This window comes from Chelmon rostratus, chromosome 15 (assembly GCF_017976325.1).
Source record: "Chelmon rostratus isolate fCheRos1 chromosome 15, fCheRos1.pri, whole genome shotgun sequence".
In the NCBI taxonomy this organism is placed as follows: Eukaryota; Metazoa; Chordata; class Actinopteri; order Chaetodontiformes; family Chaetodontidae; genus Chelmon; species Chelmon rostratus.
In genome coordinates this window covers 2,337,413-2,358,246 of record NC_055672.1, presented here as the reverse complement: position 1 = coordinate 2,358,246, position 20,834 = coordinate 2,337,413, and the positions used below count along the sequence as shown (strand labels likewise).

The 20,834-nt window shown below is 46.5% G+C and overlaps 1 protein-coding gene across 1 annotated transcript in view; it reads right to left on the bottom strand.

Annotated features, from left to right (window-relative positions):
* The window catches only part of syne2b (spectrin repeat containing, nuclear envelope 2b), a 127,254-nt gene that overhangs the window by 12,123 nt on the left and 94,297 nt on the right, over nucleotides 1-20,834 (bottom strand). The window contains 9 exon segments of the mRNA XM_041953978.1: nucleotides 2,646-2,808; nucleotides 11,875-12,041; nucleotides 12,991-13,149; nucleotides 15,050-15,205; nucleotides 16,798-16,923; nucleotides 18,259-18,453; nucleotides 19,271-19,502; nucleotides 20,219-20,313; nucleotides 20,393-20,540. Coding sequence (XP_041809912.1) covers nucleotides 2,646-2,808; nucleotides 11,875-12,041; nucleotides 12,991-13,149; nucleotides 15,050-15,205; nucleotides 16,798-16,923; nucleotides 18,259-18,453; nucleotides 19,271-19,502; nucleotides 20,219-20,313; nucleotides 20,393-20,540 — 1,441 coding nt within the window.

The following is a 20,834-nucleotide window of genomic DNA, read 5'->3' as shown; positions in this document are numbered from 1 at the left end:
ACAGCAGCATCATCAGCGAAAGTCTGTCAAACTTACTGACTTTTAGCTTTTAGCTTTTATTTTTCCTGAATGGACTCATTTCAACAGGTGAGATTCCCTCATCAAGTGACCCAAGAACAGAACTTCAGTCTCCTGAGAACTGTTTGGTGAAGCATCGAAGCATCGTCAAAGTCATCATTCACATCTGACACCAGAGACCGTCCTGCAGCCGAGACAGGACAGAACGTCTCTGCACAGGTACGATCACCTGTCGCCTCATCATGTGACTGAAGTTTATATTTAGGTGACACGAAGACAAATTCCTTGCATGGGAAACCCTTCTTAGCAATAAATCTGATTCTTATGAGAGTTAAAGCTCTGGACAAACCCTGAGTTGAGTTTTTTTTTTTTTTTTGTCAAACTAATATTTTCCCATAGTCCCAAATCTATGCTACGAGCTAATCAGGTCTGAAGTACAGAGTGCTTTGGAGTGCTGTTTTTTTTATTTACAGTATTTTCCCATACTGCACTGCTCACGAGGAGCTACTCACAACCACAAACTGCTCAAATAAACACAGAATGAGAGAGTTAACTGGCAGCGATTGACGTCCAATGGTGCATCGTTTCCTATTCGCACCAGTATGGAACTGGGACCCAGCTCTCCCAGACCAACTTCATCAACAATAACTCAGATTGACTAAATAGTTTTCAGAGTCATCAGAGGGCTTTTTGGTGTGTGTGTGTGTGTGTGTCCTGTTTGTTAAAAGTGACCACTCTCTGGGTCGCCATGGCGACAGCTGAAAGCTTAAAGAGCCAATCCACACGGGAGTCACTGCGGCCGTCCCTCATCCACTAATGGTGGGAGCCGCAGTTTTTCGGCTCTTTCTTTCTTCCTCACTTTTACCAACTCGCTCGCGCTCTGCTTTTTCCCGCCTGTCCGTCATCAGTCTCTCCGCCTCTTTCATGAACCAGTTCTTTCTTCAGACGTGTCCCTGTCCAAACTTACACTAAAGTCCAATTGGCTTTTCAGACTTCAGGTGTATTTTTTTTTTTTTTTTTTACTTCTGCCACTGTGAAGAAAGAGCTCACATGGCGCCATTTCACACCTGTCAGTAGCTCTTTTTTTTTTTAGCAGCAAAGCACTCTTCCTGACATGTTTTTGGCAGAGCGGAGCACTTTCAAACTTTAGCTTTCAGCTTCTCAGAAAAGCTCGTGACAACAATCATGCTAAGCTGAGGCAGGGGCTCGTGGACAAAGCGTGGTGGCGGCGGCTGTGAGGGTCGAGGTCGGATAGAACGGAAGCACCGGGTGAGACGAGACGTCGTCCTGGGAACACGGAGGCCTACAGTTTGTGCTTCTCCTCGTCGAACCATCGTCTGATCAGTGACACCCTGCGTTCCCGATGGGATCCTTTATATGGTGCAGCCAACATGAGCCAGAGAACAGCTGGATTAGGAACCGCACAGCTGTTCAGACACTGTACAACCTGATGTTACCTGAACAGGCAGAGCGGAGCGCTCAGGAAGCTGCTGGGACAAACTGTCACATATCGACCGCCACGGCGACATGACACAAATACAGAATCATAAAAATGTTGCTTCACCTGAATGCAGCATTTATTTTATTCACTCTGAGGTCGATTTTCTTCTGTTTTCACCTGCGATGAGACAAGTTGTCCACAAACCTCGACTAAGATACTTCAGGCCCAGTTAGCCATCAGATGAGAACACTTGTTCTCATACATGCTTGAGAGTTTGAGGATTTTTTGCTGATATGTTGTACCTTAAAGATCAAACCTCATTCATCTTCTGTTTGAATCTTTCTCTCTATGAACCTTTCCATCCATCCACTTCCTCTCACACCACTAACTTTTCTCCTTTTAGTAGCGTAGCAGTGCAGCAGGCCACAAAGGGACCAACCGAATAAAATCCATTTCCTTTCTTGTGGCCACCGGCTGCGGCCCGGCTCTCGGTGCATTTACCGTCTCTCGGCCCAGTGTGACAGCTTCCTGCTTTCCAAAATACTTCCTGCAGCTTGCTGAGATTTTACTTTGCGGCGCACATTACTCCACTCTGGTGCTATTATGCTGTTGCCCACTACAGGGTGGCCGTAACATAAAGGGTTTAAAAGCAGACACTTCCTGCCCTAAAATCCCCCTCAAAGTGGCCTGTGGTGTCAATCCTCAAAGTGGACTCTCCATTCTGCTCTGTGCCATCACAGAACAGCTTTTTAGGCCTTTTTTTTTTAACCTGGAGGATGTCTGAGCTCAGTAGCTACACAGAGGTGTGAAGTGCTGCTGCGTCCAAATTTTTCGCCGCTGTCAGCAACCGAAAGTTTTCTTTTACTGATAACTTTCACTGTTCCTCCTGTCAGCTGAACCTTTGTTCTTCACAGCTCCTTTTGTTCTTTTTGTCAGTTTGGTTTGATGAATTTGATCAAACTGATTAGTCTGAGTAGAAGTAAGACGCAGAACTCATTTAACACTGAACTGATTTTAAAGGGATGCAACTTAGTGCTGTGTTTTGGGCGAATCTCAGAAAAAAATTCCCATAATACACCTTGATAGGCATCGATCACCGCTGAGTAACATGCCTATGACTTCACACACACTTTCATGACTGAGTAATACTCAAACCGCTCATGAAAGCAGGAGCATCTTCGCCCACCTGCTGCTCGGCCAGCTTCCTCAGGATCTCGTCGCTGTGGCAGACGCCGTACACCACCGGCTTGGCGAGCTCCGCCTCGATACGAGACAGCCATGTCCGCAGGTTGCTCATGTTCTTATCGAGCTGCTGCACCGTCACCAGCGTCTCCTTCAGCTTCCTCACCCTGCGGAGAGAAGAACGTCACTACTGTTACTACTGGATTATCAAACCAGCGCTGAACGGATCCACCAACAGGTCAGGTGTGAATCACAGCCTGATAGATCTTCTTCCTCTGAGTCATTAAGCAGCACTTCCTGCTGTTTGAGTACAATTTGTTTAAAACTACCACGAGCAGCTGCTGGAGGAAATTACTGAGCTTTTGTCTAAAATGAAACAATAAACTAATCAACAGTTTTTACTGAAGAGGTGAGAGCCACAGACAGGAAGTAATGACTGACGGACGAACATTGTTATTATCGTTTTTGATCTTTTCATGGAGTTTGTTGACATTAAGAAAAATACAGAAAAATAACAGATTTATTATTTAAACCTGCAGTGCGGAGCTTTTGTCTCCCCCCTCTGGCAGCGAGAGTAATTACACAAACACTGTCGATGCATGCTCATGGTGTACGTCTACATGTGAGGTCGCTCCAGCAGCGCTCTCTTCAAATCGTCTTTATCTGGAGCATCAGAAACATTTCTTTTTTTCCACCACAGCTTCCACCAGGCTGCTGCAGCTGCTCAGCATCGCTGCCGGTTCATGTAAAATGCATCACTACCACCACAGTGGCCAGGTTAAAAACTGTGAAATACAGAGATTTACCTCCAACACTCCAGCGTTAACGTCCTAAAATGATGTAGTACATATGAGCACTTCTGTTTTATTTTTCTCTACATTGTTGTCTCATTACTCTCCAATAACACTGCATCTGCACCAAAATGATAGCAAAGGTCTCGGTTAATGATCCAAGATTCAGTTTCTGACCTGTTGAATGTCTCATATGAGAGGAAATAATCAGAACTGGGAGATTTTGAGAGCAGCGTGAACACAACTTTACTTCACAGTGCAGAAATGTTGAGCAGGGCCGTCCACAGTGAGAATCACAGCCGTCGGCCCGCCATCGTTAGCGCTCTGCAGCGCAGATTAGCACCGTGGCAGCTTTTCACAGCGTCTGGGAAGCACTGCTATCGTTCTCACGTATGACACAACAGGAGCCATTATAGCGGAGCTGCAGGCTGACCTACATCTGACTGAGAGCTGGGTGTTGTCTGAGAGAGACACTGCATTCCAGTTCAGCTCGCAGGTCAGTGACCTACATCAGTTCATTCTCCTGCACCAACCAGCACCACTGAGGGTGACACTGCAGCGACATCCCTGCACCCGCTGAGAGCATTCCACCAAAATCCACCGTCTGTGTGTGTGTGTGTGTGTGTGTGTGCGGTGCAGACTGAACTGCAGACACATCCAGAGTTCAGTCTGTCTGCAAGTCTGTCATTAAATAAATACGTTATGTCACTCTGATTGTGACTCCAGTGTACATACACAAAGTGAAATCCTGGATTTCTGATGTTGATATGACGCCTGATTTTACAGTTTATTTTTTAAACTGTGACCAAGACAAGAACCAAGCACTATAAACAAAGACCGGAACGGAAGAGGAGAGGAAAACCTGGTGGTTCCTCCTGTTCTCCACATCAAGCTTTTTTTTTTTTTTTATCCCAGAACGTCTGAGGGAACGTTAGCAGGAAGCTTGAAGCTTTGTTTTTCTTGTTCTGGATGTTATCTCATATGTAGTATCTGTTTCGCTGTCCAGTGAACATCGTGCATCTTGACACTGTTTGCTTTCCAGGAACCAAGAACAGCTCATAGGATTCTGGTGAAGATGCTTTTTGGAGATACAGGTTTAGAGTTTTCTGAGCGTCACATAAAGGAGAAAAATGTAAAAATCACCAAACCTGCAGAAATATTGTACAGCGGGTTGTGCAGAACGACTGTGCCTCAAACAAACAGACAGTGCAGATGAATCTATCCATGCTCTGTATGTGTGTGTGTGTGCATGCTCCATGCTAGCTGAACCACTTTTCAAGGTGACAGCTTCCTGCAAGCCAGCACGGCTCAGTGATGCAACACAGATGCCAAAGCAGCAACAACCGTTACTGACGTTCAGCTCGCCTCTCCAGCCTCACGCTGAAAACAGTCGAAGTCCACAATGAGACACAATCAACAGTCTACGATGCTGAAGCTGCAGCAGCAGAGACTGGAGGGGGGACTCCTCGTGTATCTGCATGCATGTGTTGGTGTTTGTGTGTGCATGCAGATGTGGCTGCGTGACTCCACAGTACATGAGGATGTGGCAGTAAATGGGGGGCGGAGAACAACATCCATGACATAAAACATGCTGCTGCCATCATGAGCGGACGTATACAGGCTCATTACACACGCACGCACGCACACACACACACACACACACACACACCTGCTGTCCAAGCTGCAACCTCGAATAAATACCAACACACACGAGACGACTGGATCTGGGGGTCTGAACTGAATTTGCTCTCACTCGGCATCTGCCTGCCTGCACCGACAAAGCCCGGCCCATCCCCCTTCGCCTCTGATCTCCCTGTCTCCTCTACCTCCTCCTCCTCCCCCTCCTTCGCTTTATCACAACAAAACACCCGCTCTGCTCCCCTTTCAGCCGCCAGCCTCCTCAGCCTCACGCTAACCGGGTGTGCTGGTGTGATCGGGGCTCGGGATCAGCGCGAGAGGTACTTACGGGCTGGTGAGGAGGCTACTCCATCGCGATGGCTCCTCCGCTAGCAAGCACTGCCCCCTCCTCCACCTCCTCCATCCCTCCCTCCCTCCTCTGCAGTCTGCCTGTCCCCTCCTCCTCCCATCCCTCCAAACATCTGGATGCAGGTTCACTCAAGGATACACAGCACCATATTATTTTTACAATTAAATTATTTTTTTCAATAACTAGATTTGTTGTTCCCTTTTTCCCTCATATAAATGCCGTCGGTTCAGAATGGGAGCTGCTTGGTCTCTGGCTGTTTGTTCAGCTCACCGTCATAAAATAAAATAAAAATTAACAGCAGCATTCAGTATCTTTCCAGAAACAGATAAGCCAGAGATGTGGATGATTAGGGTCAAGGTAAACTTGACCCAGATAAGGACACAAAGGCATAAAAACAGATATAAATAGAAATATAAAGGTTGAACTGCCTCTTTAAAACTAATCTAGAGGTATACTGTCTTAGTTAAGTTGTCATAAAGTACATGTAAATGCCACAAAAAGGTGGTAAAAATAAAATAAAATGCTTATTAATGTGTTAATCAAATGTTTGAGCTACAGGACTCCCATGTGTTCATGTTAGTGTGTTTCTATGTGTGAATGTGTCTCTATATGTCAGAGATTCAGTTGATCGGGAGTGTTTGACCATCTGTGAAATCAGTTTACGAGCGGCTCGATCCTGCAACAACAAACAGAGACAACACGCAGGAACAGAAGCCCGTTAAAGTTGGTCCTGGTCTGGAGCAGATTACAGGTGCAGCTGTCTGATGCTGTCGCCGTTATTGGATACAACCGCGGACATTACTGCTAACGGGGCCGAAGCCGCTGGCACAGACAGACCCAGTGGGGAACCTCGGTCTGGAAAACCTCCATCTGCCACCTTCTTCCATTTCAAATACGCAGCCTGGGGTTCAGCGCGCTAAGAGCGAGTAATATATTACAGGACTGAATGACGGAGGCTGGTCCAGGCGCCGACAGGTGGAGGAGAAGGAAGAATGACGCACAAATACACAGAAACACACAAAAAGGTTGAAAGAAAGGAAACACATGTAAATCTGAAGCCCCTTTCAGACGTGGAGGACAAAACGGCGTCATCTGTGTGTTACAGTAACGGCTGTTTGTTCTGTCATGGTTTTATTCAGATGCACTGGACACGTGATGCCTGACACCTGGCGAGAGAGAGGTCTGAAAACAGCGGCCAGTGCGAAAAGTTACGATATCAAGGGCGTGTTTTCTCTCATAACATGCACAAATGACAGATTTTTAGATGCATTTTTGTTGAATTTTCAATTACTGACCACAGTTTGTCATGTATTTCCTGTTTGCTCTCATCTTTTGTGCACACGGGTGCAAACTGACAGCATATGGAAAAATTAGTCTCATCCAGTGATTGCCAGCTTGTTAAACGTTGTTTTCTCTGAGCATAAACAGTGAAAAGGAGAAGACGAAGGTGTAGTCAGTGTATTTAACGCCTTAACTCTGACAGCATTCAAATCAAACTTTACGGACAGTGGAAATGTGAGCAGGTCTGACCAGCTGCATGTGTGCTTCAGGATACAGATGTGCTGAAAGCTTTATGCATAAAACATCTGCACTGTCAGCTGACAAAGAAAATATAATTCGTGTTCATTCACTGCTGCCTTTGTAATAAACACCAGATTTACTTTACTGCTCGCTCTGTAATGAGCAGTGGCTTCAGATTTCCAGCCTGTCTGTCACCACTGACGGCTGCAGTGAGCTTCACACAACTGGACACTAAAATGAAAAGGCACACGATAAACAGTTGACTACACAATAAACAGCGTGTGATACAGCTGTGGGGATCTGGAAGTCTGAAACGTAGGATTTGGCCTTGTTGAATAACAAGACACTTAATACACACACACTCTCACACACACACACACCTAGTACATTTCAACACCACTGCCACACAAACAGAAACATTAAGTCCCACTCAACTTCATTATTCACCTCACAGCCCCTTAAACATATCGCCGTGGTAACTGAAACAAGCCAGCAACAGGAGAAGCGCGCCATCATCACCATGACGACCACATCTACAAACCCGTGAAAACAGAGCCGAGTGGTCGTGTTGTTGTTAACCTGCCAGACCGCATGACGATAAATACGAAGTAAAAGCTCCGCTTGAGTTTAACGACTCGACAAACTGCGGAGCAGAAACAAAGGGAGGAAACTTTCTGCACCAGGTGTGAGCAGAAGGATTGTTTCCTATCATCTGCCTCGCGTGCATCTTATTCAGACAATAAGGAGAGAGGACGGCGGCCCCCGGGGCCGAGGGCCCGTCGGCACAAAGGCTCGTGTCAGCAGACGGCAGCTGCTGGGCCGGGTGACGGAGCACCCGGTTTGTTTTGGGGGACAAAGGCGAGCAGCGGGCCAGTGTCAACGCTTCTAATCCCTCCGCAAGTCAAACCTCAGCAGTCAACTGCCATAACTTAGTGAGGCGAGATGCAGACAAAGGCTGAGGGACGCCGCGGTCATCGCTGACTCTGAATCAGCACCTCTTGAACTCCATCGGTGCTTCTACAAACATGTGACTCAGTACTGCAGGACTCTGGCGATGCACCAGCCAATGACAGCACAGCATCACTCGCTTCATGCTTAACGTCTGAGCTCATCGGCTTCATTGATTTTTGTATATATCTGCTTATTCTGAATCTGATGCAGCAACACGTTTCAAAGAAGTCGGGACAGGAGCAACTAAAGACTGGGAAAGATGTGGAACGCTCCAAAAACACCTGTTTGGATCATTCCACAGGTAAACAGGCTGATTGGTAACAGGTGATAGTATCATGATTGAAAGGCTCAGTGGTTCAGAGCGAGGATGGAGCAAGGTTCAACACTTTGTGATCACATGATTGGATGAAGAAGATTAATACCTGGACTCAGGAACACTTCAGGAAACACATTTTGACTGGAAATGACTGATTCAGGTTTTATTCAACTTTTAAACAAAATCCAGATGTTATGGTTGGTTTAGTTATCTGTCAATCCTCATCTGCTTTCTAGAAAGCGTGCATGCAGGTGGAAAATGAGTAGCACAGTAAGATAACATGACATCGTCTGTTTTTTAACAGGAAGAACACCTGGTGAACAAAGTGCAGGTGTGATCAGCACCTTATTTCTAATGAGTGTTTCATTGGCTCAGAGAGTTGGGATGTGACCTCTCTGGAGGGTGGATTAGGCCGCTAGGGGGGTTAAGTGAAGGCTGGAGCCCACTGATCTACAAAGCTACTTTTAGCTCTCTCACACACACACACACACACACACACACACACACACTCACACACACTCACACACTCACACACTGCTCTGACCAGTCACAGAGCTCAGATTCAGGAACACACAAATCTGGACTTCATGAATGAGTTTCGGGCGCTGAAGGATCTGGTGGTTTTGAGGTGTGAACAGCCTGAATGTGACAATGGTGAGAAGGTTTTGTGACCACGTTAAGCAGCTTGTGAGGAGAGACCCTCCTCACGTTTATCAGCTTAGTGGGGTTCTGTCACCTCGTTACAGTCTGAAAAAATAGATCCCACAAAGGGTTCTGGCTCTTGGGATGATCGTTATGAGACCTGTTGTACATGTTCAGTGACGGCCGGGATGTGGACCACAGAAGGTCCAGAAACAGACCCGGGTCTATTTTATCCTGAGGAGAACTCACAAAGACTTCCAGCTTTGAAACCTCTTTCCTGTGTCAACAAGACAGCACTCCCAAGCACAAAGCCAGATCCATAAAGAGAAGTGGTTTTCACTAATCGGTGCGGAGGAACCTGGATGGGTTGGGGTTGAGGCCCTGACAGAGACAGACAGTGTCAGTGTCTGTGCTTTAATCAAACCTGAATCATCAGTGTGAAAACTGCACATTCCAGCACAGACAGGAGGCTCGTGCCTCGGCAGTGGCTCATTAACAGGCTTAGCCTCGTTATGCTGGTCAGTCCCTGAGGGGGCCGGTGAGGGGGGGCAGGGTGAGGCAGCTGAGGGGTGGGGAGAGGAGGGCAAATCCACTATTGTGTGTCACGCTCCCTCTCCACTCTGGTCCCCGTTCTATTGTTGAAGACAGGGGGCACGTCTGTGAACTAACAACCTGTCAGTCACGATACAGACCCTCACCCTGGTCCGCCGTGGACCCCTGTTAACACTAAGTTTAGTCCTTCTCAGGCCGCAGCCACAGTGGATGAGATGTTCTGAAACCAGCACCAAGTCCAACAGTTTGTCTGATGTTTATTCCAAACACGGCTCTGCTGGTGCTGCCTAAAACAAACCATCTGCAGACCAACCTGTTTCACTGTCACACAGGTGAGCACTAAAGACGTGACAGGACGCCATTCATTGTGAGCTCAAACACAACACGTGTGCCAGGGCTGCGACTCAAGGGCCGTCACTCGTTTCTATTCCCATGATGAAGGGAACTGCTTCATCACGCGCCGCCATGAAGACAACATCAGAAAATAACTGTCCAACTGGAGCTAAGTCTGAACATCACATGCTCAACACGGACACGTGACTTCCTCTCTGTGCCTTCCTGTATGAACGTACCAAAACTGCAGCTGTAGGTTAACTCATCATTCACACCAGAGATGAATAACAATGAAATACTAAAGTACATTTATAAAAACAAACATTTAGACAGAAGAACTTCATGCTGAAACCTCTCCTTTGAATTAAAACAGACACAATGTGAAGGAGCCACAGTCACTAACCAGCCACCATATGGCAGCTCTAAGTCAGTCATTCTCATGGAGGATAAGTCACCTCCACCCCCTCCCTGGTTTAACCCATCTGGCTCCAGGAAAACATTCTACGGCTCAGCTTGACTCAGCTTGATTTGCTGTGTGGATTTTATGAACTCGCCATCTACAAAACACAGAGTCCTAAAAGGTCGACAGACAGGCAGAACGCAGTCAGCGGTGTAACCTCGCTGTCCTGCTGTTTGCACAGGTGTACTATGAAATAGGTAATAGCTGTGGCCTCCACCACCCTGCATCCACTCTGCTGCACAGCGACGACACAGCAGATCATAATTACTGTTCTGCTCGACTGAAGTCAAGCTACTGAAGCAGCGCAAGACGAGTAAAAAGCCCTCTGTTAATGCACGATATGTGTTTCTGAGATCGATGCTGTTAGTGGTGAGAGCACATAATTATCCACAAAATCAAACTAAAGCAGACATATTCATATCATGGCATCAGCTCAACCACACTGAGAGTGACAACGTGGTTATAAAAGTCCAAATCTGAAACCTTTGACTGTTGACTCGCTTGTTTTCCTTCACCAGCAGTCATGATTCAATCATTTCAGGATTCATTGAACTTCCTGTAAAAATCCTTGAATCGTATAGAAAAATAAAAAAAAACTGAGCTCAGTCTAAACTGAAGCCTCGCTGACGAACGACACGATCAGACTTCACATTAACACTGTTTTCACATTGTGTTTGTACCATCAGTCCCACTGAATAATGCTGCTTCATGTACGTAGATCAGCGGTAAAGAGGCACTGAGCAGATGCATGAACAGTTCAGCAGCTTCCAGCCTGCAGACACCACTCGCCTGTGTGTTGGAGTGAGATCTGCATTTATGGATTAATAACAATATCACTCTATCCTCTGTCGGCTCAGAGCTTTTCTACTTTAATCTGCGGCCGCAGCAGAATAACAGCTGCCCTCTGCCAGACCAGCAGATACAACTGCAAAGGTTCAACTGCAGCAGTCAACAAGTCTTATGTTGGCTGCACGAAAACAACAAATGACCTGCGCTTTCAGCACGTCAGCGCTCAAGTAGCCAAAGAGTTAGCCGGTTTCCTGTTAGTCCTCTAGCTGCTGGTCATCAGAGCTCTCTACAAGAACCACAAACTGTAAGAAGTACAGAGTACAAGGCTGCTGCAAGTATCCCGGCAGGTACTGATCAACAGTCACATGAACCACACAAATAAAAAAAGACTTCATCACGAATGCTAATATTGTTGTGCTAAATGCTACCCCAAGCATGCTAACGTCGCACAGTTAGCATGCGGCAGGCATGTTTACAACTACTGGATGTTAATATTCTCAAGATCAGCAGGCCATATTCAAATTTTAGGTGGCTTGGTAATATGCTAAATGCTAACTTCAACATGCTAAAGCCAAAATTGTACGTCCCATGTTCACGGAGCTGTGAGAGTCTGCTCACGACCGCAAAGGTTTTAACAACATCAGCACCTGAAGCATTAGCATGCTAGCATGCAAACATTTAGCATGTACTGTTGAGCATGTTAGCATGTCAACAAAACATGCTGCATCCTTGAGCTTGTAAGCATTTTAGCATGCTAATGTTAGCATGCTAGTGTTAGCATCCAACACTGAAACAAACCAATGGACCAACAGACCACGCTCCAAGCTGCAGCGCTACTGTGGCTAAAATGAAATAAATACATTCTAAAGAAAACTGTTCGTCCCGTCTCACCTGGCCTCGATGTGGTCAAACAGATGCTGCCAGCGGTCGTTGACGTCCTTCAGCTTGTCGTTGATCTCCGTCTCTTTCGTCCGGTTGCTGGCTGTGATGAGTTGTTCTCCGAGCTGCTTCAGATGGGTTTTATTCTCACTGAACAGGTTGATCTCTTCCATGCAGTCCTAACGGAGAGACGGGTTCAAAGCGCAGTGTTTATGTGTGTTCCACATGTGTGGCTCTGTCATGGCTCAGCAATGACAAACAAAAAGATTTAACATCCATTGAAAACCATGAATTTAACATCAGGTGGTTCAACTCTCCTGCTGAAGGTTTACCCTTCACTTTAGGCTGAAAATCATGATGTCTGAGTCTGGAGGTTTGCCAGAGAGTAACAGCTCCTGCCAAGTGTCAGAGCAAGACACTAAATTTAAAACTCCAGTGGCTGAAAAGGTCACTGGCCCCGCCAGGGCAATAAGTTTGGGGTTTCTATAACAGCAACGGCCCTCCACCCCCCTCCTCGTCACCCCGACACGCACCAGAACGAATGAAAGGGGGCCGTGAGCGCGACACAAAACAAACCCGCGTGGTCCTGCCGAGGCGCGAACAGCTGTCGTCTCCAGCTCAGAGACGGACACGTCCAAACACAGAGGACGGAGACGCAGCAGAAGCACGAGCAAACTGCGCGTTCCTCTTCAACATTTAACAGCACAGCTAGAAAGCTTGTATGTGAGCACGATGGAGGAAGAAGGAAGGAGAATATTTAGAAAGCATCGAATGCCGATGAATGGATCGACCCGAACAGAACTCATAACTCTTAGAAACGTTTAATCTGTGTTTGGACGTTCATTGAAAACAGAGTGAGATGCAACTCTATTAAAAGTGTTCAGGAAATCCCGCGCAGACGAATGAGGCCGAATACACGACCTCTTTGAGACTTCCAAGTCATTTTTCACACATTTCCACTCATGTATAAACGGCCAGATTGTCTCACTCACACAGTAAGCTTTGATCACCAGCTCCGCGGATCAGCTGATGACGGATTTAAAGCATCTAAATGTGTGAAGCGACACTAATCCAGCGTCCGGGCCACTAGAGTTTCAGCCACGTCGCGTCTCTGCTGCAGCCCCCTACCTTCTTGAGCTTCTCCACCATCTCCTCGATGTTGAGGTCGGAGTTGTGCGCCACCTTGTTCTCCATCTGCGTCAGCCACTCGCACAGCTCCTTGTTCTTCTCATTGAAGATGATCCAGGCGTTCAGACGATCGGCGATCTCCTGTTTACGCAGAGACACCTGACGGAGGAACGAAACGAGCTTTGTCACTTCAGGATGCTGAGACGTTCTGATTATTATTATTACTGATGCAGCTGCATGCACCGCTGGAGGTTCATCTGTGCTGGACGAGGCTGGGAGGGATTGTAAAATGAGTGGAGGAGCAGCATCTAACACATGAACACCTCTCACCGGTGTCACCACACAGTCTTCAAACCACTAATCAGCCGTTTATGCCGAAAGCTCCAGAAACCAACAGACTTTAAACACTCTGGCCACAACACTTCTGTCATTTGGTTTCCGTTGAATTATGCTGGATAATTATGGAAAGTTATCTTAACAATTAAACAGCAGTTGGTGCGTCCCTCCTTTGAACAAAGCGGCAGCAATGAGCTCATTACTGCTCGGCACAACAAACACACTTGGAAAACAAAGGTTTCACACTTGATTGGGAGTATTTAGAAACACTATTTTTCTCTTTTACTAGAGAGAAGGCTTCATTGAATTCATGAACACATCTCAGTAAACCGTCCCGCCTCCGGCAGCACGGACTCTTTTAAAGATGAGACCGAACTGGGGAACAGAATCCACAAACTCAAACTCAAACACAGTAAAAAGTGAAAGTCAGGGAGATCAGTGCGACTCCCCCTCCCCCCAAACTCATTTCAATACAAAAGCTCTTCTTCCTGAAGCCTCTCAGCTCATTACTACATTTCTCTCCTGTCACCATCTGTTCCCCCAAACCCCCAAAGCCCCTCAGCCCTCACCACCCCCACCCAAAGCTGCTGGTCTCCTCGGTCGCCCTAAAAGGACTCACAAGATTTACGAACTTAACTCCTCATTAAAGGCTTAGACTTTTAACGGTGATGACTGCAGAGCGCACAAAGAAACCGGGAGCTCTGCGGCGTGAACGCAGATTCAACTGCAGGCGTGAGAACTGAACAAACACGTCGGACGACTTCGCTGCTCAACCGCAAACTTTGATTTAATAACGAAAATCGAGTTTCTGCTTTGAGCCTTTCAGTCGCCGCTCCTCGCTCTCCTCAGCGGCGCTAAGAGCTAAACCTGACTGTCACCTGACCTGCTGCCGCACCAAAACAAACACTCACTGAGAGACAGTCAGCTCTTCAATGATTAACCCTCCACAACCTGCAGGCCTGCAGCTTGCTCGGTCTACGGAGGCCCACAAGGGACAGGACTTCTTCTGTTTTCAAACATGATCTGGGGGCCACGACAAAATGATCTCGCCACCAGTGATAAATTCCATTCATCTGTGATTTAACTTCATCTGATGGAATGAAAACTTCACCGACTTTTCCAACCGTCCCACCAGCAGGAGAGACAACACCCACTCATGTTCTGCAGCTTAACACAATTAAAGTCACAAGGTTTATTATTAAGGTCTGAATGTTTGCAGAGAAGCAAACATGCTGAGGGGAAGACGCAGGAGACATCTGGAATATTTCAGATTGACTGGATGAACAACGCACATGCAGAGAAAAGTCTTCAGTGAAGCGCTGGAACGAGCTGATTGAGAAAATACATGCAATGCTGACACACACTGTGGAGGAAGAGGATGCATGTTAAGGCATTAAAAACGGAGGATGAAAACACTGTGTGATCGGTGACATCCTCTCTCACTGCCTCTCTGCACCAGTGATGTCTTAAAATGACTTCCCTGAGTGATTTAACTCTATTTGATTCAAGCCAGATTACACAGAAAAGACTAATTTTCCTCAACATTTTTAGCGAAGATGCTCACGAACCAGTTGATTCATACTTAGTGCCATGAAACACACAGAAGTACAAAGAGTCTCTGGACTAAACAGCAGAAGCAGCTTTTAGCAGGTAAAAACGTTGTGATTGGAGGACGGCCTGAAGGGCTCCACCTGGAGTTCAGTGCTCAGAGCAGCAGACTCACCTTGAGGCAGAGTTCCTCCCACTGCCCGTGCAGGTGCTCCACCTGCTCCTGCAGCAGCAGGACGTCGTCGGCGATGATGTACTGGGACAGATCCGTCTTCATGGCGCTCAGCTCCGTCAGGCTCTCGGCCCAGTCCTCCAGGGAGTCCTCGTTCTCCTGCATACCATAACACACCGACCGGCACGACAAAGCGTCAGAGACTCCCTCCACGGCTCGCTCTCTCACAGCTACTCCTAATGTCTCTCTGCCCGGCCCCTTTCTCTTCCTCTCCCTGCCTCTGTCACTCTTTCCTCTCTTTCTCTGTCTCTCTCCCCGCCCAGAGAGAGGATTAAGGGCCACGGGCTCCGGGCCGGGCCGGGGGAGGGGTGACAGTGCAGGGGGAGGGGACTGAGGCAGGGGTGGAGGATAAAGGCTGTGATGGGTCGGAGAGACAAACCTGTTTCAAACTTGGCTTTGCTCTGCGGGAACTTCAAGCGTTTGTTTCCCACAAACAGCCTGAAGGCTGCAGGTCTGCTCCTGCTTCCTCCACTGTTTCCTGATGTCCTTCCACTCGTCTCCAGCTCGTTATTTACAGTTTTTATATTCTAAAAACAGCATTTATCTGTCCACCAGCACCACTAAAGCTCACCACTCAACTCAATGTGTAAAAAGTGGTGATGTGCTGGACTATCAGCGGTGACTTCCTGCTGACCTTTGGGTAAACAGGCTAGCCGTTTCCTCCTGCTTCCTGTCTTTATGCTAAGCTAATGTAAACCGGTCCTGGCTCTGGCTTTGTATGAAGTGTGTACATGCACAGCAGTGGTGTTGCTCCTCTCATCTCTCAGCCTTCAGCAAGGTTTTACAAAATGTACAACTATTCTTTTAAAATCTTCAGTCTTGAAGTCACGAATGTAAGGACGCATTGAAGCTGGAAGATCGAAAATAGTCCCTTTGTTTTATTATTAAGGCAAACCACCTCCAAAAGGTTTGTGAAAGGTTAAAAACCTGAAATCACATTATAAAAGTACCAAAATCTGTGAGAAATCCCCCCTCCTGTTTTCATTTGTTTTTCATCTACGTAAGCGAGGCGCCGCCCTGCTGGCTGCATCGTGGTCCTCCTGTCCCTGTCTTTGTGTCCTCTGGGACGGGTTGTAACCGAATGTATCTTCGTTGCACTTGTGTAATGACAATAAACGCTTCTGATTCTGATTCATATTTTCGAAATACCAGTTTCAAAGCATCCGCTCTGTAGTTTTCCAGATTTTCTCAGGTGGCGTCATCACGAACATTGTTTACAGTGATCAGTGTCTTCATGCAGCAGAAACATGACATCACTTGGTTTTAAGGGTGGGGGTCTATGATCAGGGTGGAAATTGCTGCGTCAAACTGTGCAAACATCTCTCTTTCAGTGCAGCTATGGAAATCTTACAAAACATAAAACATCGTGAACTCTTAACATCATGCACAGTCAGAGTCGGCGCTGCTTTGGAAGCAGAAATGATCCCGCTGGCTGAAGTTACTCTAAATGCTCAAAGCCAGAGAAGCACAGAGGGAGTCCTGGTCTAAATATATAGTTATGTATAGGGTTATATCTATAAAGTTACTAAGACAGAAAAAAACAGCTTTTGGCTCCACCCACTGAGGTTTAACTCAGCCAATGACATCGCTGCTGCTGAGTGTTTTCTACAGATAAAACCAGAGGGCCAGCATGTTCAGACCAATTCAAAATTCCATGTTTAGGTGTTTTCGCTGCGTTTGCAGATTGTCACCTTGTTGAGTTTCTCAGCACTCTGCACCTCATCGTCGCTCTCTGGCATCGACTGGTTCAGCCTGGTCTTCATGTCCTTCAGCTGCAGCATGCTGTCCGCTAGTCCGGCCTCGCAGCGCTCCCAGTTCTGACAGAGTAAAAAAACCTCATTAATCGTGCAGATCAATGCAGCGGGTTCTTAAAAGCTGATTGGCTTTGAGGGCGATAAGAGAGCCATTCTGCTCGTTTGCCTTTGACTTCCTAAACGTGTCCACTGTCATTAATTAGAGCAGATTGGATTAACTTGGCCGCTCTCAGGCAAACAGAAACCGTCACAGGCTCCAGGGGACAGATGGAGGACGGAGGATCCAGATCTCCGGTCAGACAGGTGTCCGTCCAGGCTGAATAAACAGAAACTCAACTGTTACATCAGACGACCTGCGGCTGAATCAGGGCTGATGAAAGGTGGAGACTACTGTGCTGTTTATGTAGTCATGTTATTTCTGATTCCCTCTTTTCCTGCGACATGCATGCTTCAACATGGGTTCACCCAACATGTAGTGGGTCACTATACAACTGTAAAGAAGCAACTGTGGAAGCTGTGGCCACAGTGGAACGAGAGATATCTGAACATTTTTAGCACCTGTAAAATATTGCTGGGATTTTTAACGTCGTGTTTTGTTGATATTTGCAAATATAAAATGAACGGATTAAAAATTTCAGATTTTGTTTATCTGGTGGAATCTGACCTTTAATTGACTGGAGGCCACTGGTTTGGTCTCACCTGAACCTCAATGTTCAGGTGAGACCAAACCAGTGACCATTGTCTCAATGTTGAAAACAAGACGAGCAAGACAGACTTTTTATTGGCCTTTGCAATTTGGACCATTTAGTTATGGGTTATGCAGTCAGAACTGTCTGAATGCCAAAAAGATGGCGTTACCGAGCTTGTCGTGTCCAACCAACAGTCCAAAACTCGAAAACAACAGAACAAAACAAAAGGCGCTCTGCAGAGTCAGTGTAGAAACATGACAGTGCCACATGGTGGACTCTGTGGAGGACCTGCCCCCTCTGTAGATATTAGGAGCTCATTTAAGTTAAAAAAAACACAGTGATTCTTATTTTCAGGTGATTCCAAACTAATGAAAACATAAGTCTGATTATTATATTTTTAGAGTTAGGGTTTAAATTTGATTCCAAGTCCAAGACCAGGACCTTGGTGTCTGAGTCCAGACAAGTCAAGCTCCATTGATGGCCGAGACCAACACAAGCAGTGAAGTGAAATAAAGGCAGTGGAGTCAAATAACGTCAGAGACCAAAACAAATTCAAGTCACAGAAGCTACAAACGACATCCAACATTTGAGTAAACTGAGCTGAAAACTGTCTTAAAGTGAAAAACACCAAGATGTTCCTGAACGCATCACGTCAGCTGCTGCTAAACCACAGTGATTAACAAGAACTCGACAGGGAGGGACGGCGTACCTTGACGATGGCCTCGGTGAGGTCCATCCTCCGGCCCAGCAGGCTGTGCAGGTTGTCCCACTCCTCCTGCAGGGTTCCCAGATCCGTCTGCAGCTGAGTCTGGGTCTCCTCGTCCCCCATTGAGAAGAGCTGCCTGCCGACGTCCAGCGTGTGGATGAAACTGCACTGATACCTCTGGAACAACAGCTCCGTGTGCTGAGGACAGCGGAGGTTGAAAGTGAGTTTAAAAAAGGAAAGGAGAGGAGGAGGAGGAAGGGAGGACAGAGAGAAGCTGAGAAAGACGAGCAAAGAGTTGTTGTGTGATCTTTTAGTGAAGGGCTTAACTGCTCCTTTTCATGAGGAGCACCAATCTGTTCACTGTACCTTCACTCCTAATCAATTCAAATCAGTCGCCTCTTTTCATGGTAATCAAACACTTAAGAAGACTTAGAAATGTAATCAACAGCGGTCGGTTCTTTGTCTTAAATCAGCCCTGCGGTAATGACTAATAACCATTTCACAGACCATCACCTCCCTACAACCATCTTCTACAGCCCTGAAAACATACGTAAAAACACACTGATTGTTTCTGGACTTGGTTAGTTGTGAACAGGAGTTTTTAAAATTAGGAACCGAAGGGGAGAGTGACCTTTATTCAAGCACAATGTTGAGGTTCTTGTAGTTTACTCACTCAGTTCTCGAGGGAAGTCCTGCATATTAATTCTATTAAAGGTGGAAATACATGCTAAAACATGCCATCATGGCCCTGATAATGTTATCTCGTTCCAGGACTTCTGATTTCTTACATGAAACATTATTTTGTCCTTAATGGTGGTCTACCATTTCCACCGTTTCCACCATGATCAGGTAGAAATCCTTCATCTAATGCGCTGAGGGTTTGTTGCTTAGCCAGTTTTAATGTGACTTTATTATAAGTTATTGATGCCCACTAACTCCCTGAATAACCCATATTTCCCGTCTTGAATGGACTCTAACTTCTCTGACATTGCAGCCTGGTCACGGTCCGCCTCACCTGGAGGTCCTGCAGGGAGCGTCGCAGCTGCTGCAGGCTGCATCGGGCCGGCCCGGCGGGGGGAAGGAGGGTCTGCGTGTCCGACAGGAACCTCTGCAGCTTCCTCTGGCTGCGTTTGTACAGGTGCCAGTGCTTCACCAGCCCCTCCACCAGGGAGCGCCGCTGGTCGGCCCTCTGCACCGCCCCCTGCCAGTGCTCCCTGAGCTGGGCGAGCTTCAGGATGAAGTCACTCCTGGATACATTTATACAGTAAATGTCCTTCGAGATCACGTTCACAGTGTATTTTCCAAATGTCATTTTGGTGACAGTTTTAAATGTTTCTCTGCACACCCGGTTGGGAATGACAAAAATGTGTTAGCATTAAAACATTAGCCATTTAGGAGCCACAATGTTAGCATTTTATAACAATGAATATTATAAACAATAAATGTAATAACATTATGCAATATGCCTGAATTCAAACATTGTTTATGCTAACTGCTATTGATTAGCATTGAATATTTAGCGTGTAGTAACTTTGAGCATTGCAGCTTTTAAGTCTGAAAGCATGCACTGTATATAAGCATGTATACAGTTAGCATGTAAAATTGATTAGCATGAATCATTTAACATTAGTACAGTATGACAACATGCTAATTGTAGACATTAATGTTAACGTGCAAACATTTAGTAACGTTTAGCATGCTAGGTGACTGAAGACGCTACTAAGAAAGGGAAATATTTTTCAATGGATCCAGTTTTTCTCATTGAACTTTGATCTGTACTCTGTTTACAACAGAACTCATTTAAACTTTTTCACTTTGCAACAAAAATAAGAGAAATTTAAGAATTTAGAGTTGTCTGGAATACAGCATTAGCGTAACATGCTAACATTTTAGCATATTAGCAAGTAAGCACTTCTGTCAAAGCACAGCTGACTTCGGCTGATTGGCGGGTGGATCTCCTCACCTGTCCTCCACCTCTCCTCTCTGCAGCAGATGGAGAGCTTCGGTGATGACCGAGTGAAGGATCTGATGGCCGATGGACAGCTCCGCCTGAAAGCGCTGAAACGGCAGCAGAGGTCACGGTCACACTCTGTGTGGTTTTACTGAGCGCGTCCGAGCGTGTGCGATGGTTCGATACCTTGTGTGTGCAGAGCTGCTGTCGGAGGCCGATGTAAGAGCCCGCCACGTCAACGGCCAGACCGTCCTCCATCCTCTGCAGGAAAGACATCCAGCTCTCACACTTCTGCTCGAAGCTCTGCCGCCTCAGCGCCTCCGTCTGCAGCTCACTGCACCACCCAGAAACATGAACACGGTCAGGTAACATGAATTTCTACTTAGATATTTAACTTTGTACAAACTTTTCTGTCACATCATGAATCAAACCTTGAATTTTGAGAAAGGTGACACACCTACCTTGTTTTTTAGCATGACAACAATGTTTATTAGCATTATATTTATTGACATCTGGGTTCGTGGAAGGGTTTTAAGTGGAGATCATCCTGACTAATGAGCCAGTAAAGACCTGCTCACCTCCACTTTAATTCTAAGTGTTAACAGTAAACCAGTTGGATATAATATAC